This window comes from Aspergillus brasiliensis (genome assembly GCF_001889945.1).
Source record: "Aspergillus brasiliensis CBS 101740 unplaced genomic scaffold ASPBRscaffold_5, whole genome shotgun sequence".
NCBI classification, from domain to species: Eukaryota; Fungi; Ascomycota; class Eurotiomycetes; order Eurotiales; family Aspergillaceae; genus Aspergillus; species Aspergillus brasiliensis.
Genome location: NW_027137446.1, coordinates 1,091,465 through 1,109,905, shown reverse-complemented (window position 1 = coordinate 1,109,905; position 18,441 = coordinate 1,091,465). Strand labels below are relative to the sequence as shown.

Below are 18,441 nucleotides of genomic sequence, written 5' to 3'. Positions count from 1 at the left end.
TGGCCCGGTGATTTGTTTACCGACTTGACGGCGTGTCGACGTGAAAAATGCCCGGTCACATTCTCAATGTGCCCCAGGCCAATAGGCAGGCGAGACGTGCCCCTTGCGACTCGTCAAGCAATTTTTTCCGGGGCAGCGCTCGTGAGGGTTCGAGTTTGACTGGTTGGGTCTAAACGGACCCTCTGGCACTCTGGGGCTCATATTTAGTCCCTTCCCCCTCGTCCTCCTTTTTCCCCCTTCGGCGCGTCTTCAGACATCGCATCGTTTCACAATCCTTTGTCTCGAGCAGTGCTCCCCACGTTCTTTACCCTCGCTAGCTTTTGCTCTTCTCGACGCTCACTCTTTTGCGTCTTCTTCGTCACTCGTTTGATCTACTCGCGCAGTCTCTGCCAGAGCCTCTTTGCGACAACGTACATATACACAACTCGAAAACCTTTCAATTGAACAAATCATCATAACAAGCAACTCGTCACCATGAAGTTCAGCACTGTCGCCTCCTCTGTCCTCTGCCTCATGGCATCCCAGCTTGTTGCTGCGGGTACCGACACCACGAGTACCTCGACGGTGACCAACTATGTCACCGAGACCCTGGTCCGCGTCGACACCGTGACCTCCGCTAGCAGCGTGGCGCCTTCGACCTCCTCGGTGCTTGTTACTCCCAGCAGCCCCGCGGTTTCAAGCAGCCGGGTCGCCAGCTCCAGCTCTGTGGCCGTCAGCTCCTCTGCGCGTGCCTCCTCGTCGTTTGCCTCGGTCACCGTGACCTCGAGCGTTCCCGCCCAGACCTCAGCCGTTGCTGCTACTTCCCCTGCCGTGGGTACTTCCGGAGCCGACGGCATGGTTGCCAAGATGCCTGCTGTGCTGCTTGCAGGATCTATGGCGCTGATCCTGGGCGCGCTCTAAGTCAATTCAGCGCTGCCAGCTTTGTCGCATATTCGTCACGCGCTGGAACCACGAGAGGAATGGTTTCGACCATGACTCGATTATTACACACACCTTTTTATCTCTGCTTCGACCGCCTATATTGATTCTCCACGGGACATTGTCACGACTGTGCTCGGGACAATGGGCCGATCTACTACGGATACTTTCTTGATTATACCCCTTATGATGTTTCGGATATGACGAGTTGATGGCTTGACTGCCGGTGAGTCACCGCAGTTGGGATGGACTTTATTTCTACCTTCTTACTTTTTGACTTCGCTTCGGGGTTCGGCCGTGATGGAAGCTGTGCATAGTGTTTGTATAGGGTCGACCCAATCAATTGCGTGATCTGGATGTGCCTTATGCTGGTAGTATATGTAGATAATCCATAATTTTTATTCAGCTGTTGGACTGCCTGCTAGCTGCAGGCTTGATAGATGGTTAGCGGTACTCATGTTGCGATTGCCCCTGGTGATGAGGGCCGCAGTCCAGTTCAAGAAATTGTAAATCTAATCCAGATTCTGGACTCTACGAGAAAAGAATCTACATAGGATAACTGAAAGAGAATCGCACAGTGCCGTAGATCCGAGAGTCTCCCGCCGGGTAGCTATCAATCCGTCAATCAAACAATCAGTTCACCGTCAACTTATCAAGCGGATCACCGCCCCGCTCCACCGCGACGCGTCTTGTAAACAACTAAAGTCTAGCACCAACATCCCCTTCCAGCCCATCAGAATCCAGCATTCCCTCTGGTCCTCGAGTTCTCCCGTCATTCCGGAACTCTTCCATCCCATCCCATCCGACGATCGATCGACATTCCACCGGACGTCATGATCCGAGTGAGGTGATCCATCCCAGAGCCACTGAGCGCATCAATACCCATTCCCTCCTTACTTCCTTTGCATCGCATCGCATCACATCGCGTCACACAGCATCTCCCAATCAAGCATACTAGACTACTACTCACATATATCGCGAACGGGAGTGCAAATCACAATCATGGACCACGAAATCCCCCTCCCCCCACCACCGCGCATCCGTCATCGCGACCACTCCAACAACAACAATAACAACAACCGTCACGCGACAACTCGCCATGCTAACCACCACCACCGCCTCCCTTCGCGCTTCATTGATGACCGCTCCAGTCAACCGTCTAGTGACCCCGCGCTTTTCTCCAGCGATGATATTCCCGCCTCGGGACTCGAGAACTACAATAATGCGCCTGTGAGCCGGAAGCGCCGGTACCGCGGCACGTGGTGGGGAGAGATGGTGAAGGACAAGGACGCGAAGCGCAAACGCGCGGATTTCAAGGAGAAGCGGTTGGTGGATAGTGGTGTGTGGATGGGGAGTGATGACTATGATTCTGGTCCGGGGTCGGGGTTCTTGCCTTCTGATGCGGATTTGGGAGAGGACTGGTTGAATTCGCATGGGAGTGGGAATGCGAATGGAGGTTCAAACGTGGTGATGCCGCAGAGTCAGAGTCAACAGGGGTTCAGGAAAGTCGAGGAAGAACCGCGCGAACATCAAGTCGCCCGGGGGATTGTGAATGATTGTCTCGAGAGAGGGGAGGATAGTGTTGATTTGAGGTATTCCTCTCCCCTCTCCTCTCCCCTTGATCATCAAGAATCAACAGCTAACGTATATCCATGGATAGTGGCCTCGCCCTCCGCCTCATCCCCCCTAATCTTCTCACTCCCCTCCAACACCTCACCAAGCTCCCAACCATCAAAGAGCCCCCCATCAGCGAAGACGTCTACACCTCCCTACAACCCTTCCTCCGCATCTTCCTCGCCGGCAACGCCCTCACCCAAGTCCCCAGCGAAATCTTTGACCTCGACTCTCTCCGCGTCCTCAGTCTCCGCTACAACAAACTCACCTCCATTCCTCCGGCAATCCGCACCCTCACCCTCCTACAGGAAGTAAACCTCTCCGTGAACCGTCTCCCCCATCTCCCCTGGGAACTCCTCTTCCTCATCCGCAAAGGCGACCTCAAACACCTCACCGTCCGCCCTAACCCCCTCCTCCAAATCGAAGACCAGCCCATCGCCCAATGGCACGTACCCCAGGACCAAGAGACGCAAGAACCACAGATGAAGTCTGTCACATATGACGGTCCACCCCCGGAGGAAGCATGGGCACCTGTCCACGTTGCTACAGGCCCAGTCACATACTACAACGCCGAAGGCATTCCAGTCCCAGCCCCTACCCAACAAACCACAACCACCACCACAAACCACCAAACAATAAGCAGCATCAGCAGCACCAGCAGCAACATCTCCCGCGTCCCCTCCCTCCGCGAAATCTCCCTCCTCGCATTCACCCGCTCCACATACCCAGACCTCATCACCGACGAAGAAATGGAGACCTTCCCGGCCCTGATGACCCGCTTACTCCGACAAGCCAAGGAAGTCCGCAACGCAGGGGGCAGGAATTGCTCATCATGTCATCGGGGGTTCGTGCTCGCGAGAACAGAGTGGATTGAGTGGTGGGATGTGAGTACGTATGAGAATGGATTGAAGGGACCTCGGGCATCGGGGGAGGTGTTACGGCCGTTGCCGTTTAGGAGGGTTGGGTGCAGTTGGGGGTGTGTGCCTGAAAATTAATTGAACCTTGAATGTTTCATGTTCATGATAGGAATCTATGTATGTATGTAGTAGGGGTGGGGATGTGTGTATAGAATATAGATAGTAAGTCACTGGCTATGTGTATGTATGTGTATAATGTAATTGACTGTATTCTGATTAGTATTGAGTAGTTAGTATGATTCTTTCTGTAATGGATGGTGCCATACTATGCATCACAAGAAGTACTATATACATAAGGGTACGTGAAAGATACAAGAATGATGTTCGAGGAGATCTCCACGACAGTTTGCTATTATGTGACGGTTTAGCTATTGGGCGAGTTCATGAAGACCAACTGATGTACTAGATATGTTGGTCCGAGTCCCTATGTTGCTTCATGGGATCTTGCTACTACCGCACAGTATGTGTTGGGATGGCTAGGAACGATACCTACTTTGCCAGCAGGAGTGATCATTGATTCCGCAATATCAGACTAACGCGGTTATACTTTCAAGCTGTCGTTAAAAGGACTGGGTTCAGTTGTCTCGGGTACTTGCTCGATATGTCAAGGCAATGAATACGTTCTAAGCACCGGTAGGAATATAGTGACTCCCAGTGGCTCACGGTTAGTCTAGTAATATTACAAGCGAGTGCAGAATTGAAACTTGAACTGTTCCTGCCCATGTCGCTACGGCTTCCATAAAATCCATTCAACGCCAACCAAGCAAGGACGGTGTCAAAACAACGCTAATGCTGCTCACAAAAGGAAAACGCTGCAAAGACAGAATACCCCCACCTCCACTAACACATACATCCAATGGAACCAGGGGCGGTAAATAATATAAAGCAAGACAACGCAGTTCACCGGCTACCGTCCGTTTGAGCCTGATGCCAGATCGTATCGCCACTGAGAGCAGAGTAGCTCAGGGCGGCAAAGTTCCTCCAACTCGGTGGTGCCGAGGATGCTTGTCCCTCGAGAAGAGCTGCTTCAGAGCCAGCATGCCGCTCGAGGTCCGAGGTCTCGTCTTCGCTCACTCCGCTAATCGGCACCGGCGCGGAGGATGAACTATGCTGAGAACCTGCGTCGGGGTGGTATTCTTCCTCGTTCATCGGCTCTGCCGACTCGTGAGCCTCCGCCGCTTTGTTCTGCGACATTGACCGAACCACGTCGCCTTTACATATCGGACAAGTTCGTCGGCGGGTCGTCAGCCAAGGCGTGCTGTAAGCATCGTTAGTATGGATATGGCTATTGTCAGACTTAGCATCAGCTACTCACATGCACTCCGCGTGGAACTCATGGCCGCAGGGCAAACTCATCACCCTGCTCTGTCCATCCACATATTCCTCCAGACACACAACGCATTCCACTTGGCGGCCGGTGTATTTGCGTCGCCACAAAGTGGACCCCGATTTGCCCTTCCTCGATGATGATGTCCTAGATGCACTCGCGTCCTGGACATGTGACTCTTGCTGGGACCGAGACGACAGCTGAGCTCCCGAGCGGCTCTTCGCACCCAGCAACGGCGAGGTTGGCGACACTGGACCAGGACTAACGGATCGCGGCGAGCTCGTCCCCGAGGAAGAGGACGACCTCGTAATGGTATGATAAGTTCGCACAGGGAGGCGATCCACGAGGGATTTCGGAGCGCGCCACCGTCTACGCCGGATACGAGACCGCAGCAACAATAGGACGTAGACAACAGTCAACGTGAGTAACGGGCTGACAACCAAGACGAGAAGGGTATCAAAGAAAGGGCTGGTCGACATGCTCGTTGGCGTGAGGGTGACCCACAAGCCGTCATGTTCGGCGGCATTCACGCCCTGGCCGTTCTGAGTCGTCGCATCATGCAGTTTCCGGTCTGCGGTGGTGAATTGCCCATGGGCGCTGGAACTTGGGCTCGGGCTTGGCTTGTCCGTTGCCCAGAAGAAATGCCTGGCAAACCAACCATTGCGCTGGGAAGAGGACCCTGGTTTCACATCATACGCCGACTTGTGGCCGGAGTCCTCCATCTTCGACTCTTTGTCGACACTAGACTTCTCGACAGTGCGATACTCGCCACTTCCTGGAGTGATGCTGCCACCCTTCAGAGTCGCAGGCGTGGGGTGCGAGCCCTTGACCCCAGTATGCACTCTGTTCCCAGTGGCTTCGGTGGTGCTGGTAGGCGATGGGAGGACGCTGCCCTTCGGAACCACGAGGTCTGGATCTCTCCAGTCCTGCACTCCAATGACGAATCCGTCACCGTCAGTACTGCTCGACGAGGTACCTGATTTCTTGAGGTCTTCAGCAACACCATCGGTCTTCGTTCGGGAGGTCTTTCGCTCAGCATCATCCTGCGATGGCTCCTGTTCGTCCCAGCGATCCAGTAGAATCCAGTTGATGTTTCCGCTGCTTGGCGGGCGACGACTGTCCTCCGGTGGGTACCATGCGGGTCCACCATGGTTGCTGAGACCGAACAATGACAGAAGAGCGTGGAAGAGCCCAGACTTCTGCTTTGCGGGCACTGGACCATCATGGATTACTGCTTTGTGACTGGAAGTTGGCGACGCCGTGGCCGAGGTAGTAGCCGTGGCTTGTTTTCCAGCACTGCCATGAGTGGAGATTTTGGTGTGTGTTCCTGTGCCATCATCTGCGCCCGATTCCTCCCCTTGCGGAGGGACCAAGGATGACAGCAGGTGTGCTGTTGTATGAGAGGTGAAGAGGGCGGGGATCGTCACGTTGGATGTATCACCCCGTGCATACATCGTGACGAGGCTTCCTCCTCGGGTGTCGTCCCCCACAATCAAAGCGATTCCTCCACGCCGCTGGACCCACTTGACCTTCTCCAAGAAGCCACAGCCGCCCCTACTCAGCAAGACGACCTTGCCGTTGATCTCGGCGCTTTCTTGTAGAGATTGGATATCAGCATGGGCAGCTTGTCGGTTTGAATAGGGCTCCCCGTGCTTTTCCGTGGCCCCTGAGTCCGGCACTTCTGACTCGGGCAGCGGGTGGTGGAGATGATCATCCGTGCCGTCATTTGTCAAGGGGGATGCCGCTCTGGGACCAGAGTCATGCTGCAGGTCGATATCTGGCTGGGGCATCGCTTGCCGATGGCTCTGTGGCACGGTCGGCTCGTTCCCAGGAGTAGACCCCGACTTCCCAGTTGTACTATCCACCCCTCCACCTGACTTCGGACCATCTCCCTCTCCCCAACCCGGGATATCGGAGCATCCTAGCTCCCCTTCCGCTCCAGCGGCTGTTCGTTCCCCAAAGCCACTGCCAATCCAGAGTTGGCCGCTGAGACCCTTGTCCGGAAGCAGAGGGCCAAACGCAGCAGGTCGGGCCAGGAAAAAGGTGGAGTTGTCATCGGTCAGGCTGATGATAGCGGATGGCGGGAATAGGGACGAGGGGATGTTGAAGGAGAAAAGGGCGTGAAGTCCCGTCGCTCGACCAGCGAGTGAATCGGGGGTGGACACCCTAGGCGAGGATGTTAAAGCCGAAAAGAATGTGAGGAGGATGGGGAGGAAGATGAGGCAGAAGACGATAAGCAGCAAACGTGGTGGTCGCATAGTTGAGATGGTGCGCTGGAAATGCAATAGAACAGATGTTGCTTGGCCGAGGGGGGCGGGAAGGAAAGAAGCCCAGGGAGATCAACGCTCAGGACCAGCGGGTTTCGTGCAGCAGGGCGATGTTCTTAGGACCAATCAGACGGTCGATGAAGCGCAACCGAACGGACACTCATCGAGAGAGTACGAGAAGGGGAAAGGAAGGAGGGTAGGTGCGAAGGGAAACAAGATGGGAAAGGAGAGTGAGTAACCTAGTAGTAGGTAGTAGTTGTCGAGGTCAAACAATGACGGGTCGGTACTTAGAAGCCAACCAGACAAGGATGACGGGGAGTAAAGAAGAGTAGGGACATGGACGGTAGGGAAGTAGGGAGAAGGGGATGGAGACGATGGGGATGGGATGATGGGATGACTGGGGAGGAGGAAGAATGATCAGCTTCTGAGCGAGTCGCCGGACACGCAAGCACAGCCTCTTTTTCTGTCCCTCCGTGTCTCTCTCTCACTCTCTGTTAGTGTCTGTGTCAGTGTCTCTGTGGCAGTCAGTCCGACAGTCACGGGATTCCCTGCCTGAGGAGGGGAGTTCCCTAACTAACTGTTAGTGGCTTCCTCAGGCTTGTCAGGCAACCGCCATACATTTCGCACCCCTAAACTAACTACGTCACAGACCCTGCGCCCGTGCATTCTGGGCTGCCCAAATTTATCAGCAGTTCGTCGATTTGAAATTTGACTTAAAAGAAATAGATAGTCAATGACTAGTGACTCTTTTGATTCACGAGACCTTTTTCTTCCCTACAGTGTGGCACATGGCAGCATCTCATTCCTCTCTGTAACTATAGTAATGCTTGTATCACAACACCCCCGTTACTTTACCGTACCCCCAAATGATACTAGTAGAGCGACTTTCCCTCTTATCATGTCCTCACTTTACCCACTGATTTCTGTTCTACCCCCGCAGATCAATATATGTTGGCTTCCCGTCCAATCCCCACACCTGCGCAATCTTCACCGTTGACTTCATGGGCAAAGCGATCGACAACGCAGGGGGTTCGTTTCATGTGCCTCGGAATGTGAGTTTGTTGTTCAAATCAATGGGGAACCCCCACCTAACTACGTAGTATTTTGTAGAAATTGTGTTGACACTCTTCATTCTGTCTATAAGCATATTTCACAACAATATGATCATGGCCTGCTTCATGAACCATCATAATAGATAAATCACGTGACCTAGAGAGCAGTCGTCTTCTTCACCTTGCCGGAAAATTCCTCTTCTTTCATACAATGGATAATCTAGAACCATCATCAATTCTTGGTTCTGTGGGACTGCAAGGAAACAAACGGGGTTGATTTGTGGCGTGCCATCCCAGGGTTCCGTGGCTTGTGCTGCGGAGCTTTCATCGGCCAACCCATCGTCTGGCTGGATGGATGGAAGCTGTCTGAATGGCATGACGTGAATGACCTCCCCATCCTCGCTTTCCATTTCCTCCATCATCCCACACCCTCCTCTCAGATCCCTGGTACACAACGTCATCCCCCGCGGGAGTTCGATCCATTGTCTGCCCTTGCTGGCCTCCATCCCCGCCCGCAAGTTCACAATGGACTTTGACTTTATTTGAACGAGTGCACATCTCGCACGACATGCTGGGTCAAAGTTATTGATCACACATCTAAGCAGCTTTAGCTAATTCCTGTCTTCTACCTAATATCTACATAATGTCGAATCTCATGCACAAGGTCAAAGATGCCTTAACTGGCCATCACAACAATTCCAATTCCCGTATGAAGATCCCTGATCTTTCCTTTCATTTGCCTCTAAACTTCTTCTAAAACCGTCCAGGCAAGGGGAGTCATGGTGACCAGCCAAGTATGGCCGACTATAATACCGGCGGAGAGAGATATGGACCTGGCGATGGTTCATATAGCTCTCAACCCAGCTCGGAGAACTACAGTTCTGGCGACTACGAGCGCAGGACTGACACATATGGATCGGGCACTGGTGGTGAATACGGCGGCAACTACGGATCTCAGTCCAGCAGCTACGACTATGGTAATACTGGTAGCTATGGGGCTGGCTCCGGAGACTATAGACAGGGAACGGAGAGGTACGGTGGCTCGGGAACTGAATATGAATCGCGACCTATGAACAGTGAAGCACGTCAGGGCTTCGGAGGTAGTGGAGGAGACAACAACTACAGCCAGGACACTGGATCTTATGAGTACAGTCCTACCAACCGGTTGGACTCTGGTAAGATGGGCTACCATTCGATGGGCCCAGATAACGTGCGCTCTGGTGGTACGCAGCGAAACCAATGGTAAAGGCACTTGCAAGTATCATCAGTCTCATGCAAAGGTTGATTTATTGATTACACGTGTATGATGGATATGGAGTAATTTGAATGCAGAATAGTAATCGAGATTCCGTTGAAAATGCTGCGTAGTCTGATAGTTGTTGCGCACAAGTTCACTTCAGCTCTGGCTTTGATGCTGGTCGTAACCCTTCTGAGAGTGGTTGGGCAGCCATGGACATCAATTAGTATCTTTCAGTGTCTGCAGGGCCTTCAGCATGAAATTTACTGTTGGTTCATCAAGAATCACAGTGAATGGCAGAGACAGCAGAGTCTTCGGCGTAACACAGCAAACCCGTCAGTTCAAACAAGTGAATGACTGCACTTCCCGACGTGGGCAGGTACGCCTCGCAACTTATAATGTGCAAGTGCGCGTAATTCTGTGTTGTGCATCTTCATGGCATGACCCGACATCGCATCGTTTCATCACTAGCTTCCTCGTCTCTTTCGATTAGTCGTCCTCCTCTAGCTGTCTCTGTCACCGGATTTCACCGCGCAACCTCATCATGGCGTCTCGTCGTCTACTCTTCACCAGGCCGTCCGCCGTGTACCGCGACGAAGACCACGAACTGGACAGCTACCAGGATCTGGCCTCCTCGCAGCCAATACCTTTATCCCAGCTGTGCACCAAGACGACCTCGAAAAGAGGCGCCAGAACCCGGAAGCATCCAACAGATCTGTCGTCTCATAGTGACCTTAAAGAACCACGTCCTATGAGCCAACAACAAGCCTTATCTCACCTCTCAGCGATGCAACGTGCAAAACACGCAGACGGTCAACTGAGCATGCCTGCGGAATCCTTCACCCCCTCGCGTCTGGAATCGCACGGATGGGAGAGCAGCGACGATGGCCATTTCCAACGGAATCCTCTGAGTTATACTAGATCCTATGAGTCTTCTTATTCAGTGGGCACGCCTCTTCGTGAATCGGTCTCGGAGCATACCTCCTTGGAACTCTACGGAGCCAACTTCGACCAAACCTACAGCCAATCTCCATACGAGTCCCTGCGAGTTCATGCCCGCCTCAGGCGCCCTGAAACCCGGATCACATCTGGTCTGGAGATCTCGGGTCCTGCGGCCCAGTACCCAGCTACTCGTTTGGAGCGCGCGCGTACTCTTGAGCTGGAAAGGGAGGAGAAACAACGCAGGTTCAAAGAAGAGGTCACCGCACTGCTCCAGAACGTTCCACAGAAGCCTGAAAGCCCCAAACCGGACAATGAACAGGTGCCACTCTGGGATAACGCCGTGGAGACCAAGCCCGTTAAGACTCATACGCCCCAGGACAGCCAAGTATCTGAGACCAAGTCTGCCAGTACAGCCAATGTGTCTAGCTTCGACAATGGCTCCGCAGCTCATGGTGGCCTGAGAACTCCTCCCGGGCTCACCAGACCCGTCAAAGAAGCAGAGCTGTGGTTTCACAAGGATGGACGCGGACAAGACAGACTCCGTCAGCAAGTCAAGGGAATTGCAGAGAACTGTGCTACTGAGAAAGAGAAGCAGACCACAATGCTACTGGGTGATGCTATTCTCAATCTGTACTCCTACGTCTCTGAAGACCGCAAGAAGCAGGCTTCATACTTTGCCGACTACGAAGACGTGGATCCTTATTATTGTTCGCCCAGCAAGGACGGTAATCATAGCTACTTTGACTGAGCTGCAACTATTTTCTTATGTTTTAAGGTGCCTTCCATGTACCATCAGAAGTGAGCATGTTGTTTTCATGAGATGAAGAGCCTACGATATGTATTTTAATATGGGTGAGCAGGGACTGGCTGTAATTAATTAGAAAAACCATAAACATATGTAAAATATAAAATGTTTCCTTATCGGGCATTCCCCACTTAATGGATAGAGAGAGTAGCTCCCGACGACGTCACCGCCATCCAAAAGTTTCCCTTTCCCCCAAAACACCTCCCTCATGGACACCACTATTGCCAACCACAATCAAGCCTCACAACAACGATGAACAAAATAACCGGTGCTCTCATCGACGAAGCGACCCACATCCGGGCCATCGCCAAAGATGTTGTCCTCTCAGGGACATATTTCTACCCAATCAAGGTGCGCACATCCCCTACAGCTAGCTATCTAGCTAGCTAGCTAGCTCACCTCCCTATGGGCCTATACTACTACTACACTACTCCAATCTCCTCACACAACTAACCAACTATATACGATACTAACAATAAACAGGGAATAATCTACACCCTCAACCGCCCCAAACTCCGCCAACCCCTCCTCTCCCGGTCCTCCAAAACCCTCACCCTGGGCGTCGGCGTCACCACAGCCATGTTCTTCTTCACTTACGTCCCTCAAGCAGCCATCATGTCCCTAACCAGTGGACCCCTTCTCGCCCCCTTTTCCGCCGCGTTACTCGTCCTCAGCGAATCGTCCACCATCACGACCTTTCTCGCGAGGTCGTTTCTCCTCGCGGATGCAATCACTGATACGTTTGATGCGACGCTCGTGGAGATGGGGCAGGGGGTGTTGCTTGAGAAGAGCGGTAGTCAAAACAAGGGTGGTAACGATGATGCTATCTCCCGGTTCGGGGGCAAGGAAGAAGTAGAGGAAAGACAGACGAATATGTGGAATATGTTGGTCAGGTCGGTGGTATTGCTCCCGCTGAATTTCGTGCCGGTTGTTGGCACGGTGGTGTATGTTTATGTGCAGGGGAAGAAGGTGGGTGAGGGGGTGCATGAGAGGTGGTTTGGGTTGAAGGGGTGGAAGAAGGCCGAGAGGAAGAGGTGGGTCGGGAGGTGGAGGGGGAAGTATACTGGGTATGTTCTTATCGTTCTCCTTCCCCTTGGGTTGGTTATGCTGTAGTGGCTTACTGACTTTGGTGTAGGTTCGGAATGGCGGCGTTCGCGCTGGAAATGGTCCCATTTGTGTCAATTGCGTTTGCGTTTACGAATACCGTTGGGGCGGCGTTGTGGGCGGCGGATTGGGAGAAATCGATGCAGTAGTAGGTATTTTGAGTTGGGATATACTGTATGCATTGATGGACTGCGGTGAAAACAACTAAGATGAAAAGTTCAGTATTGTTCATTTGTCTCTTGTACAATTAGTATGTTTGGTGTGGGGGAAAGGAAACTGCAAGTGTACTATACCATTACTATTATATATGTATTTGGTTGCTTTTAACGGTGATATGCACATAAATATATCTCCAGTCTATCCGAGTCTGGTATAAAACCAGAAACCAGTATATCAACAGGGGCCCGATTGGATATCGTATTATATATTAATATTTATACTATCTATAATATTTTTTTACAATTCTAAAATATTTTTATAAGCCGTGAACTATATTTAGATATCTTCAATAACATATGTCACGGGCCCACTATACGATATAAATGATATAAACCAAGGGCAGTTTGTTGCTATAACTGGTCAAAGTTCATACCTAACATATCAAGACTGGTCACTTATCTACTTCATACTATCTACAATCTTACAGATCATTCTTCACACAACTCTGGGTATAGACTGACAATTATAACCCTGGGTCTGCCTGCACAGCTATGTCCATCCATATACAAGCGACACGGTCAAGGTGGGAAGACAAGATAAGAACAGAAAAGAAAAGAGACCACATGACGGGAAAGGAAGAGAAAGAATTTCCTAGCGCCAACGCAGAAAGCTAGCCGACCTACGCCAGAAAGTGATGCTTCATGATTGCCATTAAAAGGGTGTTAGGTTGAAGATCAGAAGGAAAACAGTTCGAATCGAACATTGCCCGGAAGGACGAGAATACCAGGCGCCGAAATTTGCTAGGAGTGGTATAAGTGTGGGATGGAATGGCCATGAAGGGAGAAAGGAAGAAGGTTGAACTAGCAGTTCACAAGGTTGATGTGGTTGTCGTTGAGGGCAGCACATGCCAGCAGAGTACGGTGAGGGTGGAAGGCCGTGCTGGCGATCGGGGAAGAGCGGTTGTGGTGGAGGAAGCTCGAGTAGGGCTCAAAGGTGGATAGATATGTGCCATTGACGTTGAACGTCTTGACTTCGTGCCGGTTGGTACCACTGTTTCATACACATTAGCAATTTAGACTTAGACATATCTGGTGTGGTAAGGTGCACGTACACCATGAACACAGGGGCGTGTTCATGCACACTCAATGTGCGAAGCGTATCCCTAGTCGCTGAGAACGTCGAGAAGGGCGTGTCCATTCGAAGATCCCACAGCCGAATCTCGCCATTTCGACTACCAGACACCAGTTCTCTCAAACCACCGCGCTGCATATGGACATTTGTAATCCACTGCTTGTGCTCGCGCCAGACTTTGACCATGGAGGTTGTCGGCTTGAGACGCTGATCAAATACTCGAACAGCGCCGTCGCCAAATCCTGCCACGAAAATATTTCCTGCGACCTGATCGGACGTCAAGGAAGTGATACAAGAGCCGGACCTTGCGGGAATATCCTATACAACAATCAGCAAGAGTGTCCCCATGCTCAAGATGTGGAAACTTACGTTAGTGCACACTTCGGTGGCTGCATTCCACACCCGAATAACCTTGACGTCTCCTGCGACCAATGCTTTGCCCTGACCCTGCTGCCAGTCAAGAACCAGGCCAGCATTCCGGTTACTGGGAATCAGTTCCGGCAGGGCCCTGAAAGACGTGACAATCTCAACGCCTTTAGCGGACTCATAGTTCCTAAACACTTTCAAGACGCCATCGGAGGACCCCGTCATCAATAGTGCTTGGTCATCTTCGTTGATATACCGCACTTCGTTGATCTTCGAGCCTGCTGGGTTGCCATTAGAAAAGCGGTTGAGACGTTTATGGCTCTGCCAGTCCCATATCCTACTTGCTGTTAGCACAGAAAACACGGCTGATCCTAAGCACATACGCAATTGTATCCCTATCGTCCGCAACTGCGAGGTGATCCTCAAATTGGTGAAAGCACATCTTCAAGGGCTGACTGCTGTTAGACAAAAGAGACAAGGAGTTATCCCATCGGCTGCTGCCGGCTACTCCCTTTAGGGGCTGGGTTTCCGAAATGATCTTCTCGTTGCGGCTCCGTCTCCAAAGGCGTTCGTTGTAATCCGCGCTACCGGGCTCATCGGGCTCATTGGGTTTCATCTGGGGTTCCCGGAAGTACTGGATACGGGTAAGAAGTTGCTCATACTCAATCTGGGTTTCCGCGCTTATTGCATCAAGGAGTTCTGGGATTACCTCTGTGGACCAATCTAGGAATCTGCTCATCAAGGGAATCGTCGGGACAGCAGTGGGGTCTCTGGGTTCAAAGCCTCGTGAAGTAGGGGTTGGGGCCTGGTGATACGCAGTCGCGGGAGCGACTTGGTCGTTGACCTCGGGGGGTCGCGTCCATTCAGGAGGGGCTCGTCCTCTCGGTGTCATGGGCACTCGGCTCTTCGGGGCTGTTGACGATTGCTGCGACTGGCCCTCGGCCGGGGATGAATTGCCGAAGGCCAAGTTTTTAAGCGACGCAGCAACACTCGCCGTTCGTTTTAGGCTCAGTGAGAGGTAGCCTTCTTGTTTCGGCGGTGCAGCTGAAGGGGGAGTCGGTGGTGGGGCAGTCTTTTTGGACTCTGGCCTTTCTCGGACCTGGAACTTCTGAGATACGCGATTAGAGAGATCCAGAATCTCATTGCGAATCTTGTTGGTTAGCGTCGCCATAGGAGATTGTAAGAGACAGATGTGAATATAATCGACCACCATGGCCGCATCCTGAGCAATGTCGGGGTGAGGATCAACAGAAAGGATAAGTAGTTGCTTCCAAATAGTGCCAAAAGTCGTGTTGCGGGACAGTATTTGTGACCGGTGATTGGGATCTGTGGAGCCATTCGCGGAGATATTTGGCACATCCTCTAAGGAAAGACTCCGAGTACCATCTTGTCCCAGTTTCAGCAGGAGGTTCTGCTTCTCGTCCTGGAATTCCTCGTAGGCAGCAACGAGGAATTTGTTCTGGTAGCGCCTCACGAACGTGGAGAAAAAGACCAAGAGTTCTTTTCGCACCAGCACACTGCCATCTGATGCCATAGGCAGCACCGTCATAGCCAGAGACTCTTCAATTTGGGCAACCTGGTCTGTCAAATCAGGGATACCCAAGAACGTCGTTACTGCATGGAGCATAGCAGCTCGGACCTCTGGAACCGGATCGAAATTAAGCTCGCAAAGTCTTGCAGGCGCAGCGCAACGGATTCCCATCCACTTAGCTTCGGGGAAGTCAGACCACAGCATGCTAATACAGAGACAAGACCATTGCCGCAATAGAGGGTTTTCGACATCCATAAGGTGCTTGAGGCAGGAGTCAAAGAGCTCAGCAGAAAGACAAACATTCTGTCCTTGAGGGTAATTCTTGCAGAAGATCGAGACGATGAACGCACACATCGCTCGATGTTCGCTAGCATTGCCCACAGGAATTGGCGAGGAAGGGTTGAGGATGGAGATGAAGTAATGGATTCCGTTGTCCTTCAGCAGATCGTTTTGGACTGTATGATCAACGGCCATAATCCTTGCCCAGATAAAGACCATCACGGGCTTCAATTCTTGGGCTGCGGACTGCAGAAGCTTTACGACATATGGAAATATCCCGATGCTTAGAGCCAGATGGACAGCCCAAGGTCCTAGGTCCAGGAACTTGCTAAGCAATATCAACGCCCTAAGTCTATGTGCTTGACTGAGAAGGACCTGTAGCACGATCGGAAGCTGATCCGGGGGATTCTTTTCCGTTGGGCCTGACGACAAGTAAACCTCGAAAGCTGTAAGCTGCTCAGCAAAGAAGGTTGAATGCTGATACTCGTATTGCCTGCGACCCTCTTCGTGGTCAATCAGAGCCGGTAATTGTGACAAAACCATTTCGACCGCCAAGTCCCAGCTCTTCCACAGCGGGTGATGGTGGGTTTCTGGAAGCTCAGGAGATGAAATCGGATGACACTTGTATGTGCGCATGATACGCTCGGCGAGCAGAAAATTTCTAAACAGAGCAGCGACCATGAGATCTTGGCGGAAGAGCTTCTTGAACAGCGCCCGTGGCAAGGTGTTCCAGGCGATAGTGTCCGTGATGGCAGTGAAGATCCAGTTCAGCTCCCCTAATGGGCTTCTCCGGTCCTGTAAGCGGCCTGGCACTCTAAACTCGTCGATCGAGATATTCGTCTGCAGGGGGTTTTGGAGGATGAAGAAGCGCAGGGCAATCTCAATAGGCGTTGTCAAGCAACAAGTGAAAATATCTGCTGGGAGATCGGGGTTAGTGGGGAGCGACTCTGTCTTCTGACAGGCTGCGAGGATGATACAATCCCCATAGTTTTGAATGATGGCATTTGGATCCCGCTTCTTCGCCTCAGCGTTTTCCTTCTCATGTTTCTCGACAAAGGTGTGAAAGTTTTGTACAATATTCCCTGCATGCGACACATCGAAGACGAACAGACTTGGTCCTGCAAGCCAGGACTGCAAGTCGTAGAGGGATACCGGAATGTACTGAGTATAGTTCTTGTTGAAGACCCAAATCTCACCCGACTGAGTAGGGAGAGGAACACCATGGCCGTTATAGTGAAACAGCACTCGCTCGTCTTTGGCGTTACGGCGCAGAGAGATGCAAAACTTCTTCGTCTCATCGACAGAGGGGTCAAGATATTGCTTGTACCTAGTTCTTAAGCTAAGAGTCTCATATTGCTCCTGTAGTTTCTTTCCGATCTGTTCCATGATCTTGTTGTGACCACCGCCAGTAGTGGATGTGGGATCGACCCAGCATTCCAACTTGGCTGTCGGGTTCGTCTTGACCACATCGGGCGGGTCGACGCCGATATTCAAGCAGATGGCTAGCGCAGCAGAGACGGTTTTCAGGCGGTCCTTCATGCGCCAGTCTTGACTGGGCCAGCTTCCGACCGGATCCCTGGGAATGCCGTTCGTTTCGTGGCGCTTCTCTGTGAAATACATGTAGAAATTCTAGGATAGTCAGATTCGTCCGGGTAGGAAGCCTTGGCTCTCCGGTGCATCTGCTTACCGAGTGCAGGACTTTCAGGTACTCGCTCGAGGTATATTCCTCTTGCCATCCATGTCTCATGGCAATGTCCTCTTCCTCATCCCCGGCAATGGCTTTGTCGAGCCCCACTCTAGGCCCATAGTCGCTGCGGGCCCTTTTCAGGGTCGCAATCGGTCTGCCAGAATCCGACGATCGATCCGAAGCCAGTCGGCCATTGTTCTCGATGATTATCGGGGTTTCGCCTGCAGATGAGCTGGTCGGCCGTTCGGGAATGATGACGGGAGGCTGCTTGTGCTCCACGGTAGTGAATGATCGGTGATGTCCTGGCACAGGGGCGGGGGATATGTCACGCGGGGGGATGTGTGTTTCTAGATCTGGTCCAAAGGCAACCCGAACAGACTTGTGATGACTCTTCCGCGGTTCGGGATGCGAAGACTGCTGAATTGTGTCCTCCATGCTGAATTCTGGTCAATCAGGGTCTGTTATATATCGAAGGTCATCATGCAGCACGAAGTAACGAGGATAAAGCAGGCCGGGACCTGAACATGCCGAGGAGTTAGCATATAATCAATGACAATGAAGAATAACCCATGCGTAGGGTCTGTGTTACGAAAGCGTTGACTGCAAGGCAGATGCGCGTGTGAGCAAGTCCTTACCTTATCAATACTCATGTCACAGTGCATGCACTGGAACCAAGGCGATTCTCATACCCAATCCGGAGGGTCAGCAGTCAGCAGCCAGCAGTTGGAAGGACGCCCTGTGGCAAGGAAGCTCTGCCACGTTCAGGGAATCAAGAAGAACTCAGACACCAGGCGATTCGGTCTCCCCAGGACGTTGGAACTGCTGACACTCCCTTCCAAAGAAGCGGGGGACTTGGTTGACGATGTTGGTTCGGCGAGAACCATGAGCTCTGGCCGGGATCCTCTTGGCATGGCCTGGACGGAACATCGTTGTCCCCGGAGCATATCCAACGCCTGCGCTTAACTGGATTAGGCAGCTCCCATGGATGACGATATTCCTGCCGAGCGGTTGGTTTACATAGTAAGTAGTTACTACTCTTCTTTGTGCAGGATGTTCTTGACGGGGATTTTCAGTTAATCTGTCCGTATATTTGTCTACTTGCACA

The 18,441-nt window shown here is 52.0% G+C and overlaps 8 protein-coding genes across 8 annotated transcripts; 5 read left to right on the top strand and 3 right to left on the bottom strand.

Annotated features, from left to right (window-relative positions):
* Positions 1-474: 474 nt before the first annotated feature.
* Positions 475-900, top strand: ASPBRDRAFT_195352 (uncharacterized protein; the record flags this gene model as incomplete). The annotated part of the gene is made up of 1 exon (XM_067620855.1): positions 475-900. The coding sequence occupies one exon, from the start codon at positions 475-477 to the stop codon at positions 898-900; it is 426 nt and encodes a 141-aa protein (XP_067479924.1).
* A 692-nt stretch (positions 901-1,592) lies between these two features.
* Positions 1,593-3,640, top strand: ASPBRDRAFT_42403 (leucine-rich repeat domain-containing protein). Its single transcript, XM_067624796.1, has 2 exons — positions 1,593-2,510; positions 2,579-3,640. Exons 1-2 carry the CDS (start codon positions 1,921-1,923, stop codon positions 3,525-3,527), a joined length of 1,539 nt encoding a protein of 512 aa, XP_067479923.1. The 5' UTR covers positions 1,593-1,920; the 3' UTR covers positions 3,528-3,640.
* A 709-nt stretch (positions 3,641-4,349) lies between these two features.
* On the bottom strand, positions 4,350-7,034 carry ASPBRDRAFT_195350 (PA and RING finger domain protein; the record flags this gene model as incomplete). The annotated part of the gene is made up of 2 exons (XM_067620854.1): positions 4,350-4,707; positions 4,765-7,034. 2 exons carry the CDS (start codon positions 7,032-7,034, stop codon positions 4,350-4,352), a joined length of 2,628 nt encoding a protein of 875 aa, XP_067479922.1.
* A 799-nt stretch (positions 7,035-7,833) lies between these two features.
* Positions 7,834-8,912, bottom strand: ASPBRDRAFT_42401 (uncharacterized protein). Its single transcript, XM_067624795.1, has one exon. It carries the CDS (start codon positions 8,512-8,514, stop codon positions 8,230-8,232), a length of 285 nt encoding a protein of 94 aa, XP_067479921.1. The 5' UTR covers positions 8,515-8,912; the 3' UTR covers positions 7,834-8,229.
* On the top strand, positions 8,739-9,341 carry ASPBRDRAFT_54484 (uncharacterized protein; the record flags this gene model as incomplete). The annotated part of the gene is made up of 2 exons (XM_067627241.1): positions 8,739-8,802; positions 8,863-9,341. 2 exons carry the CDS (start codon positions 8,739-8,741, stop codon positions 9,339-9,341), a joined length of 543 nt encoding a protein of 180 aa, XP_067479920.1.
* A 267-nt stretch (positions 9,342-9,608) lies between these two features.
* On the top strand, positions 9,609-11,033 carry ASPBRDRAFT_549344 (uncharacterized protein). Its single transcript, XM_067627317.1, has one exon. The coding sequence runs from the start codon at positions 9,877-9,879 to the stop codon at positions 11,020-11,022; it is 1,146 nt and encodes a 381-aa protein (XP_067479919.1). The 5' UTR covers positions 9,609-9,876; the 3' UTR covers positions 11,023-11,033.
* Positions 11,034-11,331: 298 nt separating this feature from the next.
* Positions 11,332-12,332, top strand: ASPBRDRAFT_124654 (EI24 domain-containing protein; the record flags this gene model as incomplete). Its single annotated transcript, XM_067617714.1, has 3 exons — positions 11,332-11,430; positions 11,563-12,146; positions 12,215-12,332. 3 exons carry the CDS (start codon positions 11,332-11,334, stop codon positions 12,330-12,332), a joined length of 801 nt encoding a protein of 266 aa, XP_067479918.1.
* Positions 12,333-12,707: 375 nt separating this feature from the next.
* Positions 12,708-18,208, bottom strand: ASPBRDRAFT_42396 (ubiquitin-binding TORC1 subunit KOG1). The gene is made up of 7 exons (XM_067624794.1): positions 17,972-18,208; positions 17,337-17,854; positions 14,549-17,278; positions 14,223-14,473; positions 13,843-14,176; positions 13,454-13,791; positions 12,708-13,392 (listed from the first exon to the last, which is right to left on the bottom strand). The coding sequence occupies exons 2-7, from the start codon at positions 17,769-17,771 to the stop codon at positions 13,203-13,205; spliced, it is 4,278 nt and encodes a 1,425-aa protein (XP_067479917.1). The 5' UTR covers positions 17,772-17,854; positions 17,972-18,208; the 3' UTR covers positions 12,708-13,202.
* Positions 18,209-18,441: the final 233 nt, after the last annotated feature.